The sequence below is a fragment of the Malaclemys terrapin genome, chromosome 12 (assembly GCF_027887155.1).
Source record: "Malaclemys terrapin pileata isolate rMalTer1 chromosome 12, rMalTer1.hap1, whole genome shotgun sequence".
Lineage (NCBI taxonomy): Eukaryota > Metazoa > Chordata > Testudines > Emydidae > Malaclemys > Malaclemys terrapin.
This window is the reverse complement of record NC_071516.1, coordinates 6,508,575-6,536,269: the sequence shown is the minus strand read 5'-3', so window position 1 is coordinate 6,536,269 and position 27,695 is coordinate 6,508,575. Positions and strand designations below refer to the sequence as shown.

General features: G+C 46.4%; 1 protein-coding gene across 6 annotated transcripts in view; it reads left to right on the top strand.

The window, feature by feature from the left end:
• Positions 1-27,695, top strand: part of COL20A1 (collagen type XX alpha 1 chain) — a 102,802-nt gene that overhangs the window by 4,523 nt on the left and 70,584 nt on the right. For 4 of the 6 annotated variants that reach the window (XM_054045417.1, XM_054045420.1, XM_054045421.1 and 1 more), the window contains exons 3-11: positions 939-979; positions 5,810-5,897; positions 12,534-12,644; positions 17,355-17,498; positions 18,008-18,166; positions 19,177-19,374; positions 21,862-22,017; positions 23,705-23,824; positions 26,486-26,650. In XM_054045417.1, the coding sequence (XP_053901392.1) occupies positions 5,822-5,897; positions 12,534-12,644; positions 17,355-17,498; positions 18,008-18,166; positions 19,177-19,374; positions 21,862-22,017; positions 23,705-23,824; positions 26,486-26,650 (1,129 nt within the window). In that variant the 5' untranslated portion in view covers positions 939-979; positions 5,810-5,821. Of the gene's footprint in view, positions 1-938; positions 980-4,886; positions 5,004-5,809; positions 5,898-12,533; positions 12,645-17,354; positions 17,499-18,007; positions 18,167-19,176; positions 19,375-21,861; positions 22,018-23,704; positions 23,825-26,485; positions 26,651-27,695 lie in introns of all 6 variants that reach the window. The other 2 variants (XM_054045418.1, XM_054045419.1) reach the window with 2 other exon arrangements.

Sequence of the window (27,695 nt, the reverse complement as noted above, 5' to 3'; positions counted from 1 at the left end):
TTCTCATGTAACCTCTTGTGAATGGAAAATCCTCTCTGAACTAGGCCATAACACTGCACCTTCAGCAGAACCACTTGAAAAGCATGCCAATTTTGTAGAAAGCCTAATTTTCTTTGGTTGAAAATAAAGTTTTTGAAAAACTTCTATTGCAAACTTGGAAAATGTCATCCGGCGCTAACCTTCAAATCCCACCCCAAAATGCACTTGATACTGATGGGAAATTGCAAATTGACAACTCTAGGGGAGAAGGTTGCTAATATCAATGAATTCAATATTTTTAACGATCAGGAACCAGTTAAGCCAGACAATGTAAATTCATGCTCTTCTTGCTGGCTCTTTTTGCTCCTGGCTTCATCCCTTCCTATTGTTGATGTTAGCTTGTTGCATCTTTTTAAACTAGACCATCTATGATTTTGTGGCAGGGACACTTTCCTGATGCATTTGTGCAGCATCCAGAACTCTGAGCCTGACTGGAGCTTTTGAGTGCTACTCCTATATTATAATAATGACAATATTATTATTATTATTAGACCCACTTTGAAAGGTGGCATGTTCCCACACACAGGAAATCCTAGCGATGGGAAATAGGTATCATGTGCTCTATGTACGGTCCATGAATTCCTTCCCGGAGTATATAATGGGAGAAAAGAATCCACATGCCGGAGGCTCTGTGCTGTCAGAAGGGATGATGTCATATTGGTCCTGTCAGTATCTTGCACTCACCTCTGCATGGCTGAATGCTTACCCCATTAGTGGCAGAAATAAACAGGTGGAATAACATGGGAGGTGGTTTGCTGTTCAGTAGTTAACTCTTAGGGTCTGAAATCTCACTCACCTGCTGTTGGAGGGATAACTGCCTAACTTTCATCCACACTTTCCAGCTGTGGCTCTCCAAGCACTTTACCCTGAAGCTCAGTATTGTTGTTTTCACTTTACAGGTGGGGAAACCGAGGCACAGAGGTGACGTGACCCACCCAAGGTAACCCAGCAGGCCTGTAGCAGAACCCAGGTCTCCTGAGTCCTAGTCTAGTGCTCTATGCACTAAGCCATAAGGACGCAGGTGTACTTCTTACCCTTGGGTTATTTTCTGAGTCAACACTCGATAAACACGATAAATATATTACTCCCCCCCCACTGAAGCTTAAAGGTACAATCCTCTATCTGAATCAGAATATCGCAATGGGTTTGATCCAACACCCATTAATGTAAACGGGATTCTTTATATTGAAAAGCATTATATACGAGCCAGGTGTTATTAATTACTTTGCTTTCTTAACCTAATGGACTTTGGATCCAGCTTAATCTTTGCTGAAGTGGAGAAACCCATGTACAATTCAATAGGATTCCTCCAGATGGCATTCTCTTTGCCGCTGATCCTCCTAGCAGAGCTCTGGGAAAGATTGCTGGCATAATAAATAAAGAGCAATTAAAAAAAATAGTAATCCTAATTTTAATTCAGGGCCTTTTTTGCAAGTCCCGAATTGTTGGCTTTGCATCAGGCAGTCATAAAAAGGTGGGCTTTGCATTTTTTGATATGAAGGTTGATCTTTACCTCAACACAGTTTCAAAATGTGGATATTTTCCCACGAAAATATCTATATAAAATGGAAATGAGAAGCACGATGCTGAATCTTTCAGATTTTGAAGGCAAATTGCAATTGTTTCACACAGCCGAGTGCCTTGCAATGAACACAGTCACTGCAGGGGTGTAAGTTAACTACCATATGTTGCAACTTGCATGTCTTTCCATTGCAGCATTTTACAGTTCCTGGATTAAAAGTGTAGGAAATTCTGGCTCACCTACCATTTTTTCCTTTTAACTAATGAGGAGCTGACGCAATTGGTGGGAAATAGAAATTTGCCAGAGGCCACTTTGTAACTGTCCATCGTCTTGTACTAAATTGAAATTTTGCTGTAGAGTGAATGGTAGAACTAGTGTATACAACCTGTCTATGCCAAAAGTCATAAGACTGAACAGCGTGGCTGTAGAAGTGGCAGATGCTGATTATATGTTGGACTATGTGAAATGAGGCCAATAGAATAAACTTTAAACATAGGGACCATGAGACATTGGGCCTGGTGTTCCATCCCTTGAATTGTTTTTTCCCAGTTGGACCTGAGTCACAGCCTGTTGAAGTTGATGGGAGTGCTTCCATTGACCTCAGTGAGCTTTGGAAGGGGTGCTTTGTCCTGATTCACACCAGTGTCGGAGAGGAGAATCAGACTCTTGGTTCATAAACAGTGCTCTCACTTACACTGCTGTAGATTCAAAGCCGCTCTTTAGAGCGCCAAATAGAATTTCCCTCTTGGTCTATAGTTGGAACAGTTTGTCCAGGGATACCTCAGGTTCTTGCAAATCTCTGTATGTTGTGTGAAGGAGCAATGAGCCAAGGCCATTATGTCTCATGACTGTGGCAATGGAAGGGGGACTTGTCACTACCTGATGAGAGCAGTTGAAATGGACTGGGTAAATAACCCACCAAATGTTTCCATAAGAGAACAATCCCTCTTTTCTGCATGAAGATGCATTCCTCTTATGTTAGAGAAGGGCCTGAATTAGGAAACCCAGATCCATATTTTGAAACCCTAGCCCAAATTCCAGGCCTGTCTGGCTTCAGGGTATTGGCATTATAAGGAAGGGACCAGTCAGAAAATTCAGGTCTGGATTCATATTAAACAACAGGTTTGGATCTGGGGGGTTGGCTTAGACCTTTCACTTCAGATGGTCCAGTTTAGAGTTCAGATTGACAACTGTTTGCCCAACACGTGAGACCATTATCAAAGTGAATTAAGGACTCGCTCTCAAGATTGGCAGGCACAAAGTTGGCACCTCCCCAGCTCTTTTAAATAAAACCAACAAACCACACACCCCTTCCCCTGTATTTTAGCCAGATGCATGTAATACCTTCAGAGGGAAATTGACTGATTGGTATGGAGAGCCAGTGTTCGGATCTCCCTTGCTGTTACAGCTGGGGGTAAAAAAGTGTTTTGTTTTTCATGAAAAGCTGAGAGGGAAACTGGAAAAACAAATCATTTTCACTTAAATATCTTGTGGATTTTTTCAGGTTTTCATTGAAAAACTGAAAAAAATAATTGTTCATTGCCTGAAGCCCTGCAAAATATTGAGGAAAATTGGAAATGTCAAAAAGCCTTTGTGTGTTGGTGGTTTTAATTTTCTTTTACAAAACAAGTTTCGGTGCAAAGTTTAACAGGTTCTACTGGCTGAACAGGGGCTGTGTGGGGTACTGCAAGGACCCTGCACCAGCCCTACAGGATATGGCTGCACTGCTCAGAAGCCAGCCCCAAAGACTTAGTGCAGGCCACTGCGGGACCATGGATCTGGGTTTATGCAGGTCTAGTGGCCTCCGCTCCTGTGCAGCTGGCCTGGAGGAGATGCAGTGGCTATTCCAGCCTATCCAATAGCAGTGTTATTGGGGCAGCCCAGGAAGCAAAAAGTTTGTTTTTCTATAGGACCTACATAAATGACAATTGGTTTTACTTTAATATTTCTCAGGAATAAAACTGTGGGTTTAAAATGTTTAAAAATGGTTAACTGGGGATGAGATCTGGATTTTATCCCCCAGAGGCCTGTAACATTTTGAAGGCCCTATCCTGCAAGGTGCTCAGTGCCCTTAACTCCCACTGAACAAGGAAAACAAAGGATCAGGGTCTTAGACAGTGCAAATATATGGCCTAAAGCACTGTTGTTATAATGGTCCTTTGATTGCACTTCTCCCTTTCTTTGTGCTGCCCAGAGAACCTGACAAGCTCACGATCTCCTGCTGCCTTCCCTGTGCAGCCATGCATCACGCTGTTGCCTTTCTACCTAATGAGAGCTTTGGCGAGAGAGAGAGTCAACAAATTGCTTTGAAAACCCACAAAATACCTTCGGGGGGGGGGGGGGAAGAAGAGAGGAATCAAAAGAAAGTCCTCGCTGGCACCGGGGCAGAAAGAGATACATAAAGAGACGCTTGCTGTCAGGCATTGATTGTTCGGAAAGCTGAAGGAGCCGGGACGAGATTGCCTGGCAGTGCAGGAAGGCAGATGGAGGCATGCAAACTGCTCACCGAGCAAGTCCTGCAGTGACATGATTGAAACTGATAGCCTCCCCCGGGAGGAGGTGCTTTGCTCTACCTTTGTCATCCATCTTGTGAAGCAGAAGGCATTGCTGAGAAAGGGCTGATTGCACTGTACAGGACTTGGGTACCAAGCGGGATTGCTCATATCTCTCTGCAGCCAGCCTCTTCCATACTGCTGGTGTTGTTTTGATGCAGGCGAAACGGGCTGAGTGAAGTTTCCCAACGTAGCCCTGGCGAGTGGGAGCGAAGAGTCTGTGTGTATTAGTATTCGCAGGTGTGCAGGTTCCCCACGATGTTCTGAGGCACGAGCAGCAGGGGGATTCAGCATCTGTGAAATTGTAGGTTGCTTGTATAGCGACGTCTGGCTTTTTGAATTGCTGGTTTCCCTAAGCCCCCAAAGCACGATAATTGCTCATGCAGCAATGGCAGAGTCAGGCAGCACCTAGAGCCCATCCCAGGTCTTGAGTTTGTGGAGCAGGCAGCTCTGAACTACGAACCCTAAAGCACTCAGACCAAGGATCTGCCAACATTAGGGAAAGACTCCCACTGATTGGGTTTTGGCTCATAAGCCATAGCACGGGCGCAGGGGCTTGCACTGCAGATCTGTCCGTCTGTCTGCATCACGAATGGTGTAGGATGGAAGCCCTGGGTCCATGCAGATCTGGATGTGGATCTGAATTTTGTCGCTGTCACTGTTTCAGTTGTACAAGATTCTCAATCCCGTTCCCGGAGTTTTGCACGCATTGAAACCAGGCAACACCTTCAACTCTGAATCCAAATATTCCTCTTCTTTTCAACCCTGCTCAGGAGACAAGTCAAAACAAAAAACTATCCAAATGTGTCTCTGGTGTAACATCAGTGAAGTTCTGCCAAGAATTAACTTAGCCTTCATCTCTGGACTGCCGGCGCTACAAGCGCAATCAGGTGTGTGATTATAAAGTTGCGTCCCTTCTGCTCCATCCTCACAACAATCGCAACATCAAACAATCTGTGCTTCGAAGAGTGTTCATTGAATAATGCTGCCCTTGTGGGCATAAAGTGTGGACTTCCCCACTCCTTATATTGTAGTCCAGAAACCCGAGAGAGGTGCCGGGTTATTCTGATGTAGCCGTGTTTTGACTTTTGCTGTGATGATTGGGAAAAAATATTATTTATTTTTTTATTTTCAAAAACCCAGGCAATTCTGAATTCAAAATTGGCCATTTTGCTGATGATACGTACACTGCAGCAGATTAGAACTGCTTTTCCATACCTGTATGGGCTTCACATAAAGGATAAAAAGAGAGGATAAAAAAAAATGTTTAAATCAAGCAGATATAAAGAAACACGGGGCCAAAGTCTGCTCTAGGGTGACCAGACAGCAAGTGTGAAAAATCGGGACGGGGGTTGGGAGGTAATAGGAGCCTATATAAGAAAAAGACCCAAAAATCAGGACTGTCCCTATAAAATCGGGACATCTGGTCACCCTAGTCTGCTCTGTTAGCTGTGTTGAAACTAGTGATGGTCCTGGAGGCTGAATGGCTCATCGTAGACGGCATCAGTGCAAACTTCATTACATTGCCCGTCAGTGAGCCCCTCAGTGCAGTCTTAGGTGACCACTGCTCGGCGTGAGAGGGGAGCATTCACTCTTCTGCCTATTTATCAACCAGGGAGCCAAATTAGTCCGTGCAGTAAGTACGGTTTTGTTTGTTATGTGGTTAGACATAAAGTGCCTTTTCCTCTCCATATAGGACCAGGACGTCATGCTGAGTCCCAGGTCCTTCTTGTTTGCCTGCATAACCTTGGCGAGTCATGTCATAGGACACGTGCATGGTCAAGGTAAGCAGGGGGTCTCTGATCACTTTTAAAATAGGCATTGGATACAATAATTACGGGAGTGGCTGTCACCTGAGCTAAGCTAACAGATCTAGTTGGTCCAAGGCCCTGTACTCAACTTCATCACATTTCTCGGTTTGTTTGTAACCCGATAACTTTTGAACACTGTACCTGATCAGAGTGTGTGTGCGTGTGTGTGTGTTGGGAAGGGTTTCAATCTGGGGTTCAGTTTTGATCCTTTATACAGAGAGACCCAAATGATTAGAATTTGGAACCGGGGTCAAATCCAATTCAAGCCATTTCTGTTTTGGATACCTGGAAGTACTGACCCAGAATCCCAAAATGTAGCCCCAGAAAGACATTGTTTGATACGAGAGGCCCCAAATCTGAAAGGCAGACACAGTGATGGGGAGGGTTGAAAGGGAATGTTCTTCGTCTGTCCACTCTGGAGAAGGGAACCCTGTCCTAACCCCCTGGTTTTGTTTTAAGAATGGGACTAAAACTGGTATAAACTGTCAGCAGCCAAAACGCTGACCACGTCCAAATTACATTGGCAGTTTGCAAGGTTTCCTCGTCAGTGCAGAATCCATCCTGTTATTTCAATGCCAGCTAAATTGCTCTTTACAGTGACATCCGTAACCGAGTGTCTTATTACCAGAGCTCTCCCCGGTTTCCTGCAAACAAAGGTCAGCATTACAAAAAAATGTCAAGGAGGTGTCTTGCTTTGTGGCATCTCACGTCTCTCTGTGCTGGGGAGAGAGGGAGGGATACTTCAGTTCCTAAATATAGTCCAGTGAGTCCCTTATATAAGCATTTAACAAAGGCTCCCACACAGAGACTTATTATGATTTTGCCTCTTTGACCTTGCACCGCCTCTGGCTATGCAATCCCAGCATCTCCTGCCTTCCGGCGACAGGCACTAAATGGCTAAGGGTCTGCATTGTCTGAAGGCACTTGAGTGCCAGATGGATTCTGGTGATGTACCCAGGTGTCCCACTTTAGAGCCAGGCTGGTTCCCAAGATGCAGCCATTAATAAAGGACCCTTCACATTTTCAATGCTATTGAGTTGTTTAGGCCTGAGCTGTCGCAGTACCACAAGAAAGGTTAGCGGAACTAGTCTGAACACAACTGGGATAACTACGCAGCGGCACAGAGCACATGTGCTCCTAACGTGGATCTCCATGCCACCTGGCTGGCTGGTGGTAGTGCTTGATAGATGATCAGGTGGGTAACTGGAGGAAGGTAATTCATGTTGTGAGGGGGAGTTTTAACATGCTGTTATGGCCAGAAAAGTGGTTTTAAAAAGTTATGGATCCACTTCCTTTGCTGATGAAAATAATCACTTCTGCTGGTAGCACTGGAGAGCCAATCCAGCTACCGGAGGGAGAGCTGGAGTCTATTCCGGTCTGTAGAATTGCTCATGAAGTTCCCGTAGCATAATTATTACTTGGGATTGAGGAATGAGCAGGGAAAAGCTTACGTTGACCTTTAACAGCTGAAGCTGGGTTTGCAGGCCTGGTGGTTACGCAAGCCCTCTTCTTTATTTTTACTTGTAAAGCGAACAGTTTTGAAGAAGAAAACACAGAGAGACAACGATGAAACCTATTTCCCACCAAACAGGAGTCCAAGGCAAACTAAGAGTAAATATACCTCAGAGAAAACAGGCAATGTTATCAAACATAACAGAAGATTTAAGTTGAGGACTGGGATAATAGCTATCTAGCAGATCAAATGGAAGCATGCTAGACAGACCTATCTAAAGAGTCAGAAGAGAGGTCATGAGTTAGCTTCATTGCCTCCATCTTTATTTTAGTCAAATGTCCCTGTCGTCTCTGACAGACTCTGTTAATATTTATGCTCCTGGACATAAGCAACAAAAGTTTAGGGAGGCTGATGTTCAAGGCAATGAGTGTGTTATCCTAGTAGCTCTTATCAGTGACTGTGAGACATAAACCCAACTATTAGAAAGACCTGCTAATCCTATGGAATCCTGCATCGATATTCACTGCCCCCGCTCAGTTCTGGTTTTCCTTCTTTCTTTGTGTCAGATCAACAGCAGGGCAGCCTTAGACAGATCACGCCTAACCTAGAATTGCTCAGGTCGCCTCTGCCCCCATTTATACTGAAACTTCCATAACAGCTGGTGGATTACACTGGTGTTATCTACAGTCCAAGTTCTGGTCCCTGCATAATTGCCAGAGTAAAGAAGTTGCATGTAGGAAAAAGACACAGGCTAGGTCTACACTGCAGCTGGGCGCAGCCTCCCAGCCCAGATGGAGAGATCTGTGTTATAGGGCTCAAGCTAGCATGCTAAAAATAGCTGCGTTGGACCAGTCGTGTCATGTTAAAAAAGCAGTGGGTAAATTAACTCTTTTGGTGTTCCATGCAGGGCAGCGGCAGGGTGGACACTCAGGTGGAGAGGTGCCCTTAGTTTGAATTGGGTTTAAACTAGAATGACATCGGGGGTGAAAAGCAGAAGTGGCGTGAAAATGCATTTGTGGCGTTCATTTTCACACGCAGAGTGATCACACCCCGCCAGCATTTGCTTCTCACGGGAGAGCAGGGGTGAGTAAACGCGGTATTCCCCAAGTGAGAAGTGAAGGGCGTTTACCCGTAACTACACTATTGGTGTGGATGTTGCGGCTTGAGCCGCAGCTCTGGCTTTCAAGCCCAGGGGGTCGGGTGGGCTTGAGATCCCGAGCTGCAGCTCACATCGTGATGGCCCCTGTGCTGTTTTTAGCAAGCTAGGTCAAGCCCTGTGAGCAGGGCCAGCTCCAGGCACCAGCATTCCAAGCAGGTGCTTGGGGCGACAATCCGCAAGGGGCGGCAGTCCATGTATTTTTGCCGCCCCAAGCAGCGCGCCGAATTGCTGCTGTGGACGGCGGGGGCAGTCCGTGTGCCGTTAGGGCGGCACGCACGTTTCCGCAGCGGCGGCCATTCGGCGGCAGCTTCTATGTTCAGCTGCCCAGGGTAGCAATTTGGCGGCTTCTGTTTTCCGTCTGAAGACAGAAGCTGCCGCCGCCGCGGAAACGCGCATGCCGCCCTAACGGCACATGGACTGCCCCCGTGCTGCTTGGGGCGGCAAAAACAGTAGAGCCGGCCCTGCCTGTGAGCATGGGTTACCCGGGCAGGGATGCTCACTTCCAGCTGTAGAATAGACATACCCACCAGAGCCAGTGCTAGTCCATTGCGGAGTCTAAGCAGGAATATTTTGGGGGCCCCCCACACAACACATACTCATAATTAATAGATTGCCCCCTTGAGCTGCTCGGGGCCCTAAGCAATTGCTTAGTCTGCTTGTGCCTAGAGCTGGCTCTGATACTCACAATGGTCTGTTATGAAGTCACCTTTTAGGGATTTAGGTGGCAGTGGGATTAGACCAGTGAATCTAAGTAGCTGCAGCCCACCCTTGAACCTGTCCCCTCTCCACAAGGCTGTGGGAGACTGCCGTGAACTGTGCTCTGTGACATGCAGGGAGCACGAAGGTCTCCTGTGTAGCCTCTTTGCACCTTGCCCCTTTCAGCAGCAGGTCCATGCTGGTTCTGCTGTGTCCAGAACCTTCTGGGTAAGTGGTTAGTTCTTGGGTTTCTTGGAAGGTGGCAGTCTGTCTGGATTTGAAAGAACTTGTATCCATGCTGTGTAGCTAACAATCCTCCAAGGCTTCCATTTAGAGCCTGGCCATAACTCCACGTCAATTGGAGAGCAAGGTTACAATATCAAAGAGTGCATGGAGAACCCAGGGCAGACAGACAGTGGGGCTTTCAGGGAGCTGGAACTCATTTGCATCCAGAATATAACAGCTCTTTAGAGAGTCGTGTCCTCATGTTCATCTGCGGGCATTCTGGCCTTTTAAACTTTTGGGATCCTAGAGCTAGGGTTCAAAAGCTGGATGGCACGTGTCCATCAGAAGACAGCTCCCTGTTTCATCAAGCTATGAATCTGTCATTGTTCCATTCTCTTTCCCCATTTCTGCTTAGACTTGACTCTAGGTCTGGTCCTTCCAACACTCTCTGCCCCTGCTCTTTAAAAGACAGGGCGCGGGGGAAGGAAAAAAGACTTTTCATTTCCTCCGTTTTGTTTTTGCCTGGGTGGTATGTGAATCTGAGCCTTGTTTTCCAAAAATAGTTGTCTGTTAATTGAGTCGTTTTCAGGAAATGTCTGGATCAAAAGGTTAAGGTGCAGATGTTGGGCTGAAACAAGTAGGCCCTCATTGCCTAAACCATTGCTAGCTGCTGCTTTGTGTCTTGGGTTGTGACTACCCAATAAAAGATGACAAGGCATTTGAGACATGTTGGATCCGAGTGGGCACTCAGGATAGTGCCATTCAATGGGTGGCTCTTCCCTACAAGCACAGTTGGTCAGTTCTGAACATTGAACCTCTGGGTGTTTATAAGTTCGCTATCATTAAACACAAAGTAGGGGAGGGGAAAATGGTTCCTAAACGGTTTCTAAGGAATAGTCAAACTCCTCAACTTTGATGGTTTGTCCAGGCTGTGTTTTGCTCCTCAAGAATGTTGTTCATTGTTGATTTTATCTTTTAGGGCCTATATTTTTTAGGGGGTCTCTCTGTCTTCGCACATTTCACAAACGCTGATATGTATATGTATTTGCAAAACAGTGAATGGTCACTGCAACTGCTAATTCTATGCACAATTCAGTATTTGTGCATTCACTTACCAGTTTTACATGTGCAAATGCTGCTTTTTAAACTGTGCACCTGCAACTGCATTCCTAATTTTTGCATTACATTACGACAATTGCATGTGCAACTCTGGTAATCATGCATGCAAATAACCATAATTGGCCATTTGCATTAGTTACCAGTTTGCCTTTTCAATCATGGTGATTACAAATGAAATTAGCAATTGTTTCTGCGTTTTTGTGCACATTTTTGAAAATGCAGTCGGAGGACACGCTCCCATGTGAATTTCATGGGTGCAATTAGGGAAACCTACTGGAAAAGTTGCTTTTAATTTGTATGTGATATTCAGGTGGAGGGACTATAAATCTGCCTGGTTTACACCCTGCATCCAATCAAGTAGAGGTATTTTGTAGCTATAGTTCAGCTAAGAGTCATCACATTTAAAAGAGTAACATGAGTTTAGGGATCTAGTTGGAAGATAGGGATAGGGAATCTCTCTGAAATGGAGATTTAAAGGGTATGGCTGTCAGGAATCAGGGCCTGCATCAGAGCCAGGCTGTGGCAACTTAACTGCCCTGTAACAGGCTGCCTGATTGGCTATGCCAACGGGAAGAGTCAGCAGACCAGCTCTTAAGCCCCGCAGCAGTTTAGTGGCTGCTCAAAGCATTTGTCTGTGGCTGAAATATAGGGTGACCAGATGTCCTGCTTTTATAGGGACAGTCCTGATATTTGGGGCTTTTTCTTATATAGGCGCTTATTACCCCCCCAGCCCGTCCCGATTTTTCACACTTGCTATCCGGTCACCCTACTGAAATAGCACCTCCTTGTTCCTGTCTGGAACCCAGCCCCACCCCTGCCTGGCCTCACTCTGGGTAACCTGGTTCTAACCCTCGGCTCTGATTCTTGGCCTCTGACTTTGGCTGTGACCAGTGGCTCTGGCTCTGGGCTCCACTCCTGGCTACCGACTCCTGTTCCAACCACTAAGCATGACTCCTGCTCCAACCACTAGGCATGACTGTCCACGGCCCAGTCCTGAGACTGTGGGCATGTGCCCAACATATTATAAGTCTTGCTTCTTTCTCCCTGCCTGCAGTTCATTTTCTTCTGCATTTGCTGATTGTTTGCTGCCTCCCTGCAGCAGCAGGAGGTTTTGGGGCTGGTACAAGCTGGAGCCTGCTGCCTTCGGAATTATAGTCCTGTCAGGGGTTGTTACTTACCCTTGATCAGGTTGTGTATTTTTTAACATCTGGCCTCGGAACTGCCTGGGAAACTCTCTCTGCAGAATTGTGAAACGTAGAATCTCTGGGATTGTTGTACTCCTTGGCAGCTCACGTCTTACGGGCGTGTCATTTGATACCTTTCGCCTTGTTAATATCATCCTGTTTGGTGCAGTCCTAATTCCGAGATGTTTAGTGGTACGCTATGGGGAAGCCTGCACCTTGAGCCAGGGGTGTAATTCGCAGCTCGAGGAGACGCACCCACACTAGTTCTGATCGAGCTATGAGTAGAATCTCATCCGAGACATTAGGTGCACGCTCAGGGCTGTTAACCAGGGTGGTGGGGCGGGGCTTGCTCAAAGTGTAGATGTTACACTATGGTGTTGCAGGCCAGCTAGTGCAAAAGCCCTGGATCCACTTTGGTCTCCATTGCCTTTATGATCTAGCAGGTGCTGAGATGCCCACATGACTATCCTTGCCCTCCTTGACTCTTGCGCTGCTCTGCTTATCGGTAACAACGAATGGAGGGTGTCTTGCTCAGTAAATTACTGGTTATGGTAAACTCGTTAAAGTCATGGCTGGTCTGAGCCATGACACCAGACGGATTCTCTGTTAGATGAGAGGAAGGAAAACTAGCTACGTGGAACTTGCTCCTCCAAAATCGTGGGGACTCACGGATCCGTCTGAAAAGCAGACAGGGGGCGAGTATGTGTGGATTGTGGACTGCTTGCTAGGTGCTTCTGGACCTAACACAAGTGATGTTTCTGCTTTTCCTCCAGGGCCAAACCGGTTGAAACTAACCGTCCTCTCGGAAGACAGGCTACAGATGAAATGGAAAGAAACAGAAGGGAACACCAACGGGTATAAGGTTCAAGTGAAGCCCATGGCAGGTACGTCCTGCTGGGATTTGGATTTGACTCTGCAAGGGATACAGGTTGCAGGAGCCGGCTGAGCCCAACTTTCAGCTAGCACACATCTAGGGGTAGGGGGAGGTGGGTTTGACTGTCAATAAGCTCATTGTTAGCGCTGCCATCCTGCGCTGCTGAGTGGGGTGTGGCCGCTGCTGCTTTCTGTGATGGTCTGAATACTCTTCATCCATCAGTGATACTAGAACCTCCTTGTGCCCTTCACAACCTCCTCCCAGGGCTGCTGAAGCAGCAGCATCTCTGACTGGGATTTTCAAAGCAACCTAAAGAAGCCCGGCACCAACGTCCACTCAAAGCTCAGGAAAGTTAAGCTCCTAACTCCCTTAGGCACCATTGGGAATCTCGTACTTTAAGGGTACTGCTTTTTCAGCAGGATCTTCAAAGCACTATGGGGTATCTGTGTTTTATCTTGTGCTTCCAGGTGGGGGAACTTCTGACCTACTTTCTGTCCACATTTACAGTCTGTGCATTTCATCAGGGGATGGTTTAGAGCATCGTTTGCACACAGTCCCTTGGCTTGTCCACGCAGTCTGATTTCCTGGAATGCTTTGTGTTTCTAGATAATCATGTCAAAGCAATGGGGGAGCAGCTCTTTACCAGTGTCCTGCATACTAATTCCAGTTCCTGAGGTCTTGAATCAGCTTCTGCATATAAATACAGTCCCTGAGTGACTGGCAAGATTTAGTGTCCTGTGCCAGAAGATCCCCAGAACCCCTTGAAATGACAGCACAAACATACATTATGTACTGATTTTGTCCCCCCGGAAAGGGGAGGTGCCCACTTTGACACCACTTCGTCTGCTGACAATGCCATGCATGGTGCCTTACATTTTTGTAGTATTCTGATTTGCAGGGCACCTCTCTCTGCAGCCCTGAAGGTTTTACAGGAATTAAATCCCCTAAAATAATTATAGAATCCCCAGGCTCCAGAAGACCAAGCTGGGGAGCAGATTCCAGAGCTGAGGACGCTTCCTGGGCAATATCCATCCATCTACTGCTCTCTTACGCCGAGGGATTTTAGTCAAGCACTTCTGCTGATCGCAGTGGTGCGGTGCTGTCCCTGGCTGTGTCACTGAAGGGCCGTGCAGCGAGGCAGGGGAGGGTAGCTATCAGCAAGGAATGCCTGCATGCACACCGGTTGTTGGATGGGCTTTCACCAACCTTGCATCTAGCTCTGCAGGCCCCTGTTTGCTCAGCTGGAGTTGAATGTTTCTCACTTCTCCGTCCCCAGTTACAACCAGGGCTGCAGCGTGCACGGGGGATTGTCAGAATTCTGGTGATCCAGGTAATTCCCTTCTCACAGACATTCACTGCTACATGCCTAAGGATTTCCCTAATGCTCAGACTTAAAGAGTAATTTCTGGACCTTAAAGAAGGCATCAGTTCAGAAGCTTAGGGGCCAGAAACCTGGCAGTCACCGTAGTTTCAGACACGTGGACCTGTCAACTCAGTCACAGACTAGCAGTCCAGGGAGCAGTTGTCTCTTTCTCTCAATGTCTCCCTTCCTCTTGGTTTTGTGACCACAAACTCCACTCAGTCCGCCTCACCAGAGATGTCTCATTATAGCTGAAGCGAGCATGGGTTTGTGTCAGAGCGAGGATACTCCTTCCTTTCCCCTAGGCTTATTTGAATTGCCATTGTAACTCTAGCGCCCTCGTAGCCAAGATGGAGTCTGCTCTGAAGGCAGCTCTGGCCAAGAGAAGGCATGCGCAGGAATGTGGCAGGAAAAAACCCCTTCTACCCCAGGGGCACCTGTTTCAAACCCCCCAGAGTGAACACGCCCACCCACAGGAAAAGTACAATATATATATAAGAAATAAGGATATAAAGAAAGGGAAATATTTATTTACACAGGGATGAGAGGAGAAAAGCAACAAGGGGAAATAGGGGGAGCAGTAGAACAGGGTTGCATCCAAACCAAGGCCCCACGTGCCCAGTGGTGGCACAGTCTGGAAGGGCAGACACTGAGCAAGGTGTCTGCACACAGAGTTCAGGAGTCCTGAGCAAAGTTCCAGTCCAGTGGTGAGTCTTGAGTGCTCCTGGTCGTCTTCGGCGCCTGTGAACTTTCCCCAACAAACCCCTCCGGTGCCCTCTTCTGCCGCTCTCTGCAAAGCCACACAGAGCGACCACCTCCCCACTTAACTAGCTAACAGCCTCCCTCCTTCTTCCCAATGCAGAGTCACTAGCCCCATACTCACAGCCCCATGCAGCTCTGGGCAGCAGTGATACTGGGTCCAGCTCCGGCCTGTCCTTCCCAGGCTTCAGGCAGGTTCTCTCTGCTTCACTTTGTGAGGGCCTGCGGGCTACAGCCCTTCTTTCTCTCTGCAATTCCAGAGCCACCTCCTGGACTTTCCCTCCTTACTCTCACCTCTCCCCCTCCCCCCTTGGGAAAAAGATTTAAAGGGGCCATGCTCTCTAAACCCAAAGGGGTTACACCATATGAGATCTTTCCAGGAGCTTCAGACCTTTCATTCCCCATCGGGCAGGGGTGAGGTACTGCCGTGATCATGGATGGCAGATGAAACCTTACTCCAGGGCCACAATGGGAGAATGATGGGCAAGGCAGCACTGTCACCCTATCAGATAGTCAGCGGCGCCAATCAGACTTTCTGCCCACAGAAAACATGTTACCACTCCCCTCCCACCCCTCATCTCCTCTCTCCCCATTACATGCATTTGGCTGCGGCTTTGGAGAGTTAATCCATAGATGCTGTCCCCTCTGTTCTGCGGCTTCTTGCCATGTTGGTTCAGTAGGGGCATGTCCACAGAAAGGTGGCAGCTGCCCAGAGGCAAAGGTCCAGCTGAAATGTCCTGCATCACTAGCTGGCAGAGGCAATATTCCTCCAGCGGTTCTAACCGAGCGATATTACAGTGATGGGATGCAGTTCTACATCGTAGCAAGTTGTGTTGCTTTAAGTCACAAATTCCTGCAGCAAGAGGAAGAATGACTGGGTCTGCAAACTAACCCCAGGGGAAATGCTGCCTCAGAGATGAAGCCCTTAGCAATGTCACTGTTCAGCTCCTGTCTTAAACTGACGGGTGGTGGCGACCTCAGCCTTCGGTCACCTGTGAAGCTGCTCTGTGCAACCAGCGTTTCTACGTGCCGCCACCAAACAACTGACAGCTCCAGTAGCAATAGCACTGCTGGCAGCTGCTGCCAGACATATGACACTAATAGAGCTGCTGTGGACTGTTGGATCTGTCAGTGCCCTGTGGCCTCCCCTTTCTATTCAACTTCTGTGTTTCTCCATCCATCCATCTATCGCTGGACAGCAGTGTCACAAGCTAGCACAGCAGTGAGCCAGCGAGATTTTCCCACTGGCTCTTTTCCAGTATGTTTGATGGTTTGAAATTAAGCAAAACATTTTCCCCCATCCCTACCTATGGCATCTGTGCTTGTGTAGCCGGTAAGCGTGTGTTGGGGGTTTTGTGAGATCTGGTCACAGGCTCTATGAAACCTGGGCTAGCCCTGCTGATAGAAGGCGTCACTTCCAGAAATGGCATCTGTCTGGACAGAGCAACTGAATCAGCCAGTGAGAAATGGGGTTTGCTCAGATAGCTGGGGTGAAAGTGACAGAGAGAGAGGAAGGATGACCCACTAGTTAGGGTACCACCAATTGCTTCAGAAGATCAAGGTTCAGTTCCCTGCTTTGCCACCGACTCCTTGTGCGACCGTGGCCAAGTCACTTAGGCATAAACTTTCAAAAGTGGCACCTAGCTTTGAGTGTCCAAATTTTAGACTTAATGGTTCTGATTTCCAGAGGTGCCAGATACCAACGGCTCCCAAGGAAACCAAGGACATGGGTGGGTGCTCAGGAGAGATGGGCAGGAAATGGTTTTCTTGTACCGGGAAAATGTTTGTTTGTTTTTTCTTTTCCCAAAATATTTTCCCATCATGAATCAGGAAGAACAATCGAAATCTCAAATTTTCATGAACCAAAATAAAATAAATCAGTTTGGATTAATTGATACATTTTGCTTAGACAATTCTGAAACATTTTGTTTCAATGTGAACTATTTTTTAATTTTCTTTCATGATTTTTACTATAATTAACTCCGATTTCAAAATGAAAAGTCACTTCCAACAAGGACACTGGAATATTTTGTTTAGAAAATATCAGACCAGGACATTCTAACAATTTTTGAAACTTTTTGGGCAGAGAAATGGATCAAAACCGACTCTTTCCCACAAACAGTTTTGGTTTCAACAAACTAATATTTTTTTTGGATGGGAAATCAGCTAACTGAAAAATTCCTGACCGGCTGTGGTGCTCAGCACCTCTGGAGAGGCCATCCCCCAAAGTGTCCAAAACTGGACACTCAAAATTAGAAGTCAATTTTGCACATTTGGGCCTAATTTCTCTGGGCCTCATTCCCCGAGCTATAAAATGGAGATAATAGCACTGCGCGGGGGCATTGCAAGGACATATGTATACACTAAAATTGAGAGGTGCTCATACACTCCAGTAAAGGGGGCTGTGTAAGTACCTTGGATTGGTAGATGGGTGCTGCCTGGCCTACATTCCATTAGACGGAAGGAATTTGCAAGAGCTCAGCTAGCCGGTGTCCTGCAGTTGAGACCCCTGTCAAGGCTCATAAGACTCCGATATTCTGCATCGAGCCTGTTTTCAAAGGTGTCTGTTTTGTGTCGCTGCCCTCGCAAACCCCATTCCAGGTGACCCGGAACAGGAAGTCATGCTGAAAACCAAAACGCCTAAGGCAACAGTGGGGGGGCTGAGCCCCACGAAGGAATACACCCTGCAAATCTACGTGCTCAATGGCTCCCAAGAAGCCCTGTTTGCTAAAAGGAAATTTGTGAGTAAGTATGATGCACGGTATGTGCTGTCCCCGTTGGCATGGCTTACAGTGCCCGGACAAGCGGGTTTCCTCCGAGTTAGTCCTCTAAAGATATGTCTGTGGATGCACCCGAGCTAGCTTTAGTGGAGCCAAGGAAGTTGCAGCCGTCCGTATTTCAGCGGGGGTTGTACAAGCCCTCCCAGAGCACTGGGTAATTACATGTGGGACTAGCCCATATTGAAGCATGTGGTGCTACAGCTTCCCTGTCCCTGATCAGAGCTAGCTCGGCTATGTCTCCTCCAGCTGCAGTCACACCCTGTGGGGGCAGTGTCCACATCCCGTGAGTGGCATTGGACATCGACATGGCCTTGTGAACTGTCTTTTTGTGGTGATTGTGGTCAGAGTGGTGGTAGAGGGCACAGGGAGAGCCTGAGAGCTGCAGTTCGTGGGGCCGATCTCAGTGGCACCAGGTTTACGCCGACTCCCTTTACTTCTCCACCTTCTCCTTTGCTGCTGCTGCTCCTCTTGCAGTTCAGGAGCTGAAAAACGTCTCGCAGGCTAGAAATACCCGAAGGAACACAGCGACCTCCCCAGGAAACAGCATCACCCCTTTGAGAAATACAGCAACCGAGCACATTCCAGCGGCTAAGACAACGTCACTGGCTCCGAGTGAAGCCTCAACACAGACAGGTATGTGCAGGTTCGGTGCACAGGCCAACAGCCACAGAGAGCCAGAAGAAGGCAGGGTAGCAGATGGGGGAAGGAAGGAGAATGGGGCAGGGACTATCTTACTGTTCTGTGTTTGTACAGCTCCTAGCACAATGGAGCCCTGGTCTGTGGCTGGAGGTCCTAGATGCTGCCACAATCCAAATAATAAATCTGGCCATCAGAAGGGAATATTTCCCAGCAACCTTCCTAGAGGATGCCTTTCAGTTCTGGGTCAAGGACAGGATGCCTCGTCCGAGAATCCAGGAGGATTCCTCAGGGTTCTGTGGAAGTGTAAGGATGAGACCTCCCTTCGCTTCACCTCTGGGTTCTCCCTCTGAGAATGCAGAGCCCTATTTTTCCTGAGCCTTTGATCATTTAAAAAACACCCTGACAATGGGCCAAATTCAGCCCTGGAGTAAATCTTACTTCAGGTACACAGTAGTCGGCATATTGCTTCCCCTCCAGCTAGACAAAGCTTGTCCGTGCACACCTGGGGCTCGCAGGAATTTAACTCCAAGGGATGCATTCACATCTGGTAACTGAGTACCAGCCCCTTTAAAAAAAAATCCATGGCTGGTTATATGTAGACATCACAGCCCTAGTTCATAACACTTGGCATGGCCATATAGGAGTCCATGAGCTACTGCGGTGACAGAATTTAAGATTTTGGTTCCAAAAACCTAGGTCCCTACCTCTTCACCGATAAGAGAAACTCCATTAGAAGCAGCAGGGTTAGGGCTCATAGCCCGTGTGAGCCAGCCACTGGGGGTATGACACGCTTGTGCTAGTCTGCCACTCCATCCAGTAGAACACACACACACACACACACACACACACACACACACACACACACACACACACACACACACACACACACTCTCTCTCTCTTAGCCACTGTGTTCCAGTATGTTCAGCTTGTTCCTCTGAATGGGAGGTGCATGACGTGCTAAGGAGAATGGGCTGTTTCTCTTTTGTGATGCTGTGGAGTGCAGCAAAAGACAGACCTGAAAAGAGAAGACAGAAGGCAACAGTATCCAAGGGCTCCAGTGAAACCCTCGGAAGGAAACCAAACACCAAGTTCAGTGTGACAGAAACACTGACAGTGCTGAAAACAACTCCGCGCAGCCCCACAAAATCTGAGCGAGGAGATCTAGGCCAAGGAAAACACACAAAGGAAACTTTAAAGAGAGGTGAGTCTTGTTTCTAACACAACTTCTACCCCTCCAGAATTCCCCCAGGAAAGTTATTCAGCTTAAAAATATTCACCATCCTACCCAAAGAGGAGAAATTGCCTCTGAACAATCCAAGCAAAGGGAGAAGGGTATTCCCAGTAGACTTAGGTATTTTTATGGCATCTCCACATTCATGAATCTTGTCAAGAATACGGGTGTTTGTTCAGTTTGCTATTACGTGTGGGGTCACGATTTGGAGATCTGCCAAGTACTGATGGAAATGCTCGCAGCTCTGCAAAGTGTCACAGACCTTAGTGCAAAAATTCCCACTGGGAAGTGCACTGACTCGTTAACTGCTCTTCTCCAGTCATTATTCTCTAGTGGGGAAGTTTCAGGCATCCACTCAAGAAGTAAAAACAACACCATGTGACCTGTCATGCACTGCAAATAATGAATAGTTAATAGTCAAACTGAAAAGCCTTGCAGACGGAAAGATTTTCATCCAAATTATTCAGCAGATTTGTCTTTCCTTCTTATAATGGAGAGGAAGGATGCTCCAGTGGTTAGGGCACTAGACAAGAACTTGGAGGACCTGGCTTGAAGTCTCTGCTCTTTCACAAACTTCCTGTATGGTCTTGGACAAGTTTAGTTTCTCTATAAAATGGGGATAATACCCCTGTGAGGTGGGACAGTGCTGTTGTGAGGATTAATGCACTAAAGGTTGTGAGGCACTCAGATACCATAGCAATAGGGGTCATATAAGTACCTTAGAGATAGATAACAGTTCCTATGATTGCAGCCGGGTAGCAGAGACTCAGGAATAACTAATACATTCACAGATATCTGGATCATATGCAAAGGATTTTCAAATGGGGGATGGGAGGGAATGGCTAGTTTTACAAGAAATAGCACCAATAGTGCACAGAGTGTCCATCAGCAAACTCTAGTTTTCTCCAGGCCTTTTGTCCTGTCTCCTGGGGCCTTCTCTTCCTTAGGACAAAAGGTGTATTCTTAACTTGAGGTAAAATTCTAGTGAATGCAGGCTGCTTGTTTTCACAGGAGTTACCAGGCTGAGTTAAAGGCTCCTTTTAGTCTGTGATTTAACCTGCTAACTCGTGTGAAAAGTACAAAGCCTTGTCTTCACGAGGGTTTCACCTTGTGTTGATTAGCTCGGATTAAGAACACAGCTTTTGTCCTAACGGAGAGACTGCCTAAGTGACACTGGATTTGCTCCCTCAGTCTCATCAATGGGGAATGGCAATTGAGTGGCCAGGAGGAATCAATCCAGGGGATCACCAATGGAAACCAGATTGTCCTGCATGCCTGAGTCTGGTCCGTCCGCAGAGACCAGTGGAATCCCTGGCCGTCACATGGTAATTCTGTGAGATGCGACAGGAATGCGTTCTGCAGTGCAGCCTGTTCTCTCTTGCCTGGTACCCTCTGGTGTTCACCCCAAAAAAAGTAAAACGTCCATCTGAAAAAAAAATCAGGGGAAAATTGCAGCTTATCAGTGATGTGCCTTATCTTATTCCCTGCTAGCTGCAGGCATGGGCTAGGGAGGGAGGTGTACAGATACACGGTGCCAACAGTTTAGGAAGAGATTAGATTTAATATAGAGAAAGCATCTGAATAATTATAGCCCGTAGGGGATCTCCTGCTGGAATGGAACTAAATAATCACCTGAGATTCCATAAATTTTAGTGTGATATAAAGGAAAGAGCTGGATTAGAGCTGAATGTAATGGATCTGACAGTTTACATAGAGCGGGGCTTAGGCGAGGCATATTTCCTAAAAGGTTTAACTTCTTTACCCCAAGAACATACCCCTTCACTCCTATACACCTGTGTGCTGATGCTATAAGCAAGCTTGTACTCAGCCAAGTGACCAGGCAAAGGTGATGCCTTGTTGTTGATCTCTCTCTCCTTGGAAGCAAGAAAATTGGTTGTGATTCTGGCCTTGGCACATCGTTTTATCTCTTTGTGCCTCGGTTTGCCAATCTGTGAAATGGAAATAATACTTGTAAAGCTCTTTGAGATCCAAGCATTCCAGAGGCACAAATGATTGTGTCTTAGAGTTGTACCTGCTTGGTTGATTATTTAATGGCAAAACTCAGTTAAGGAGGAGAGAGTGGGATTCTATTCTGCCTTGCTGATCAATCATCTACCTTATAATGGCAGATTACTGTACATTATCTGCAGTCTTGTACAGAAAGCATAAGCTTGATTGTCCAGACATAGGCTGAGTTTGCAGCACTGATAGGTAGTACTATTACGGACTAATGCTCTAACCTAATCACTGCAATTTATGGGGATCACAGACTATTGGTCCATCTAACCACAAAATGGGGTCTGGTTCTAATGAAGTTATGAAAGTTTCAGCTTTGACGTTTCACAAAGCTGATTCTTGCCCTTAAAGCCAAGGGGATGTGTTTTGATTCGTGGTGCTGGGGCTCTCTTGTCACAGCTCCTGCATCCTCCGACTGATCTCAATCACTGTGTCTCCTAGGTCCTCAGTTTCGATGTGACACATCTGCCACAACTGATATCATCCTGCTGGTGGATGGGTCTTGGAGTATTGGACGCAGCAACTTCAAGCTTATCAGGGAGTTTCTGAGCACCTTGGTTTCACCATTCAGTATTGCCCGGGATAAGATAAGGATAGGTAAGAGAGCTTCTTGTCTCCAGGCCTCCAGCTACAGAATCAGGATAAAACCCAGCACATCTCCTCTCCTGGGAATAAGAATGAGGAGTACTTGTGGCCTCTTAGAGACTAACAAATTTATTGGGGCATAAGCTTTCGTGGGCTAAAACCCACTTCATCGGATGCATGGAGTGGAAAATACAATAGGAAGATATATCAATACAGAGAACATGAAAAGATGGGGGTTGCCATACCAACTCTAACGAGATAAATCAATTAAGGTGGGATATTATCAGCAGGAGGGAAAAAAAAAACTTTTGTAGTGGTAATCAGGATGGCCCATTTCAAACAGTTGACAAGAAGGTGTGAGTAACAGTAGGGGGGGAAATTAGCAGGGGGAAATAGTTTAAAACTATAACAGCCTGCCTTCATTGATTTGTCTCGTTAGAGTTGGTATGGCAACCCCCAGCTTTTCATGTTCTCTGTATATACACCTCTACCTCGATATAACGCTGTCCTTGGGCGCCAAAAAATCTTACCGCGTTATGGGTGAAACCGCGTTATATCGAACTTGCTTTAATCCACCGGAGTGCACAGCCCCGCCCCCCCCGGAGCACTGCTTTACTGCGTTATATCTGAATTCGTGTTATATCGGGTTGCGTTATATCAGGGTAGAGGTGTGTATATATTCCTACTGTATTTTTCACTCCATGCATCTGATGAAGTGGGTTTTAGCCCACGAAAGCTTATGCCCAAATAAATGTGTTCGTCTCTAAGGTGCCACAAGGACTCCTCGTTGTTTTTGCTGATACAGACTAACGCAGCTACCCCTCTGAAACCTGTCTCCTGGGAATGTCTCCTACACTTGGAGAGGATGTGCTTGTTGACCATTCTACGAGCCTAAATGATCTGCTAATGGCTCTGTTTTTCGCAAAGCTGAACAAATGCATATTTAAGCAGCGAAGCTAGACGGATAATGAACGTCGCCCTTTGAGTGCCATGTCATACGTGCAGTCCTTGGAAGGATAAGGAGGGCATTAGGTCCCATCCAACTCTATCTTGTTTAAGTGCCCCTCCGGACAGCTCTAGGATTTGCAATTTTGCAGTTTGTTCTCAGCCAACCTCTTTCACGTGGCTGCACGTTGGATCGTATGCTTGCGTATTGACAGCGATTCTTGTCTGACCTCTAGTGGTTGTAACAGACAACTACAGTGTGTGCTGTGGCCCACATTTTGAGGAGCACTTCAGACATTCAGTGCCTCGTGCAGTGGCAATACAATGAATAAATAGTAACAAGAGGCTGGGGAAGAGAAAAGTTGGGCCGGTGTAACTAAAGGGAGAAAGGTGATGCAGGTACGGAGTGGAAGGTGAAAGGGAAGAGCAGAAGGGAACTGTGGGATGGAATAGGAACCTGGCAACCGCCTTAATGACAATAATACCTAGCTCTTACATAGTGCTTCAGATCTCAAAGTGCATTACAGGGGAGTCAAGAACCATTATCCCCCTTTCAGAAGTAGTGAAATTGTCGTAGAGAGGTGACTTTGCCCACAGAAGGCCAGCGGTGGAACTGGAAGTAGATCCCAGATCTGTTTGGCGCACTATCCGGTAGCCAACACTGCCTGTCTATGGCAATCCTGGGAAAAAGCAGCTTTCATCTTGCTGCTTAACCCCTTGGTTGCACTCTGTTGACTGCTCTTGCCTTCCCCAGGTTTGTCCCAGTACAGCAGTGATCCACGGACAGAGTGGAACCTGAACACCTATGTCACAAGGGACGAGGTGTTAGAGGCGGTGAGGAACCTGCGATATAAAGGTGGCAACACTTTCACAGGTAACACAAGCTTTATCTTCAGCTCCCCCACTCTCTGTCTCTGGCTGGGCTGCATGTAGAACCTCTCTATGATCATTAGCCAAGAGCTTAGCATCCTCCACATTAAGGGAGGGATATTCTGGCCAGATGTGTCTGAATTGGATACAGGACCAAAGCAGCGTTACTTACGAGGATACAGTGCAGTCGCTGTACATGGTGCAGATATCTCTGACCTAAGCTATTGGTAATGAAGGAGAAGGTGCCTTTGCGTCTCTCGCATGTGCAAGTGCACCCTCCCCTCCCCCACACTATGATAGCACCAATGCCCCAGCAAAAGGAAAGGCACGATTGTTACTTCTTTGACTGCATCACTACAGGAAATAACTGAATATGGACATCCTAAGGCCGGGCTGACGCCACCACCAGAGCAGCCACCGCTACTGTACTGGGAACACCTGGGAACTATCTGAGCATCTGAAGTTGGGGAGGAGGGAGCAGCTCCCCCCTTCAGTCTCCCCAAATCCAACATGCAGCCTCAGCAGTACTCCCTTGGGAGACAGGTGCAGTCATCTCTATAGCACTCTCAGCCTCTGTGGGTCCAGGGAGATGAAGTCCAGAGATAATCTGGGAACCTTGGACTCCTGTACAGGATCTGGTAGGGCTTAAGAGCAGGATGAAGAATGAACTTCGCAAAGGGAAAATCATCTTCTTACTGTAAAGATTACAAGAAACGGTCTGGTTGATTATGGTTAAATTTGGGGGAAATCTATATATTCACCCAAATTCATTACGTGATTGAAACATGTCACCATCTTGACCACTTGGCTTATATTTTATCCCTTTTCCCTACGCTTTGTCTGTCTGTCTTTTAGGCCCCGATTCAGCAGAGCACTGCCGCACTTGAAACAGTGAGAGCTAAGTGCATGCTTACGTGCTTTTGCTAAATTGGGGCTGTATCTTGTATGATCTTCAAGGCAGGAAATTTGCTTTCATTTATGTTTGGAAAACACCTAGTGCATTGTTGGCTTTGCTTAGGATATTAGTGTTTCATTATATTCCTGATGGTGTGGACTGCACTCTCAGCAAGTTTGCAGATGACACTAAACTAGGAGGCGTGGTAGATACACTAGAGGGTAGGGATCGGATACGGAGGGACCTAGACAAATTAGAGGATTGGGCCGAAAAAAACCTGATGAGGTTCAACAAGGACAAGTGCAGAGTCCTGCACTTAGGACGGAAGAATCCCATGCACTGCTACAGACTAGGGACCGAATGGCTAGGTAGCAGTTCTGCAGAAAAGGACCTAGGGGTCACAGTGGACGAGAAGCTGGATATGAGTCAACAGTGTGCTCTTGTTGCCAAGAAGGCTAACGGCATTTTGGGCTGTATAAGTAGGGGCATTGCCAGCAGATCGAGGAACGTGATCGTTCCCCTTTATTCAACATTGGTGAGGCCTCATCTGGAATACTGTGTCCAGTTTTGGGCCCCACACTACAAGAAGGATGTGGAAAAATTGGAAAGAGTCCAGCGGAGGGCAACAAAAATGATTAGGGGTCTGGAGCACATGACTTATGAGGAGAGGCTGAGGGAACTGGGATTGTTTAGTCTCCAGAAGAGAAGAATGAGGGGGGATTTGATAGCAGCCTTCAACTACCTGAAGGGGGGTTCCAAAGAAGATGGAGCTCGGCTGTTCTCAGTGGTGGCAGATGACAGAACAAGGAGCAATGGTCTCAAGTTGCAGTGTGGGAGGTCCAGGTTGGATATCAGGAAAAACTTTTTCACTAGGAGGGTGGTGAAACACTGGAATGCGTTACCTAGGGAAGTGGTGGAGTCTCCTTCCTTGGAGGTTTTTAAGGCCCGGCTTGACAAAGCCCTGGCTGGGATGATTTAGCTGGGAATTGGTCCTGCTTTGAGCAGGGGGTTGGACTAGATGACCTCTTGAGGTCCCTTCCAACTCTAATATTCTATGATTCTATGATCAGGTAAGAGGTCAATAAGTGACTTGGTAAAGTTCAGTGTGGTTTGGTTTTGGATTGTTTACGCTGCGGTCTGATTTTATCAAATGTCTGTGTGGAACGTCAAGCTTAGTTTCCATGCGCAACTACTTTGATTGTGAGCAAAAATGGAATAAACATGCATGTAAATCAGGCACATAGTTTTGCACATGCATTTTTTTTAAAGGGACACTGTCAAGGTTTATCTGCCCACAGTTTGCCTCACCTTTGTTCTCTTATTTGTTTGCAAAATCTCCACCATTCTGTACATGTGTGTGGAGTTCTACTTGAAACTGAAACTTCAGCAATCCCTTGAAACAAAGCAACTAACATCGCCCGCCTGTGAGCAACCCCACAGTCGCAGAACAGCATTTAGGTCTGCAACGAAGTGAGGAAAAACTTTGGCATGCCAGAAATGTCAGTTCTAACCCATTACCCGCCGAAGGTTTATTTATAAAGCAAGTCATTGTAACCTTCTTTAAAAGACCTTTTTTACAACAGTCTCTTTCAGATTGCAATGCAGGAGATCATCCCCACAGCACAGGAGCTGTGTTTGTATCCCTCATGCAGAATTGGTATACCCAGTTTTGACTAAGGAGCTGAGAAAGGTGTTTGTACTTCCCCAAGGCATGTGCATCTCTGCAATCTTGTTTTCAGGGATCTAATTCCTTTCTTCTTTCTTCCCAAGGCCTCGCTTTGTCCCATGTCCTAGAACAAAATCTGAAACCTGAAGCTGGCGCCAGGTCGGACGCAGTCAAGCTGGTGATCCTCTTGACTGATGGAAAATCACAGGATGATGCCAACCAATCTGCCCAGACCTTGAAAAATATGGGCATAGAGATATTTGCCATTGGTAAGATTACAGCTTTTAATAACACCAGGTGGGGTTGGCCTAACTCTGTTCCCTTTGAAATCAATGGTAAACGCTATTGGACTTTAATCGAAGCAGTTTTAGCCCAACACTGAGTGCTTTAGAAAATCTTACCCATAAAGTTTGCCCTGTTGGTTGGTTATTATTTTACCAAGATCAGATGGGCCATTAATGCATCATTCAGACATGACAGATAGATAGAATCTTCAAGGAGAGGCCAATGGTGGGATGTTGTGTTTTTGTTTTTAAAAACTAGTTTAGTTTTAATTAAAAGTTTTCTCACCACCTACACATCAAAATCTCTAACAGCCTCAGATTTGTATAATGGGAGACCAATGATTACTAAACTGTTTACCTCAAAATGGAACTAAACAAACCTATTAGAGCTGGACATGAAATGGTTTTCCTGTCCTGCAAAACATTTTGAGATGTCAAAAAATGTTCCCACTCGGAATTGGGACAAAAAAGTCAATCTCAAATTTTCATGAATTTTGGTTTCAGGTTGATAGAAACATTTTAAATTATTAAAATTAGCTTACATTTTAAAACAAAATTGCTTCAAAGTGGAAAATTAGAATTTTTCTTTTTGAGGATATCCAAACACAATGTTTCGACAATTTCAAAACTTTCCCCTCTTCCCCCTCCCCCCCCCCCCCCCAAAAAAAAAAAGTTGAGTTGAAAATTTGCTGAACTGATCCTGTCCTGCGAACAGTTTTGGTTTAGATGAATTGGCCATTTCCAAAGAGAACCATTTGGTTAAATTCCCAACCTATTGTATCTGGCAATCTGCCTCCAATTACATTCATTTGATTAACACTCTGTATTTCTAATAGTCTTATCTGCTCTTTGCCATCTGGCAGCAATAAGGAGGCATAAAATGACTGGGAGAGAAGCTGTCAATTATAACTGAATTTATCTAGTAAAGGTTAATGCAAGAAGAATAAAATTAAACAATAAAATATTACCCCCCCTCCCGTACTAGAAGTGGTTTATGGTGAGTACACCATAGAGAATTCATTGAATACCA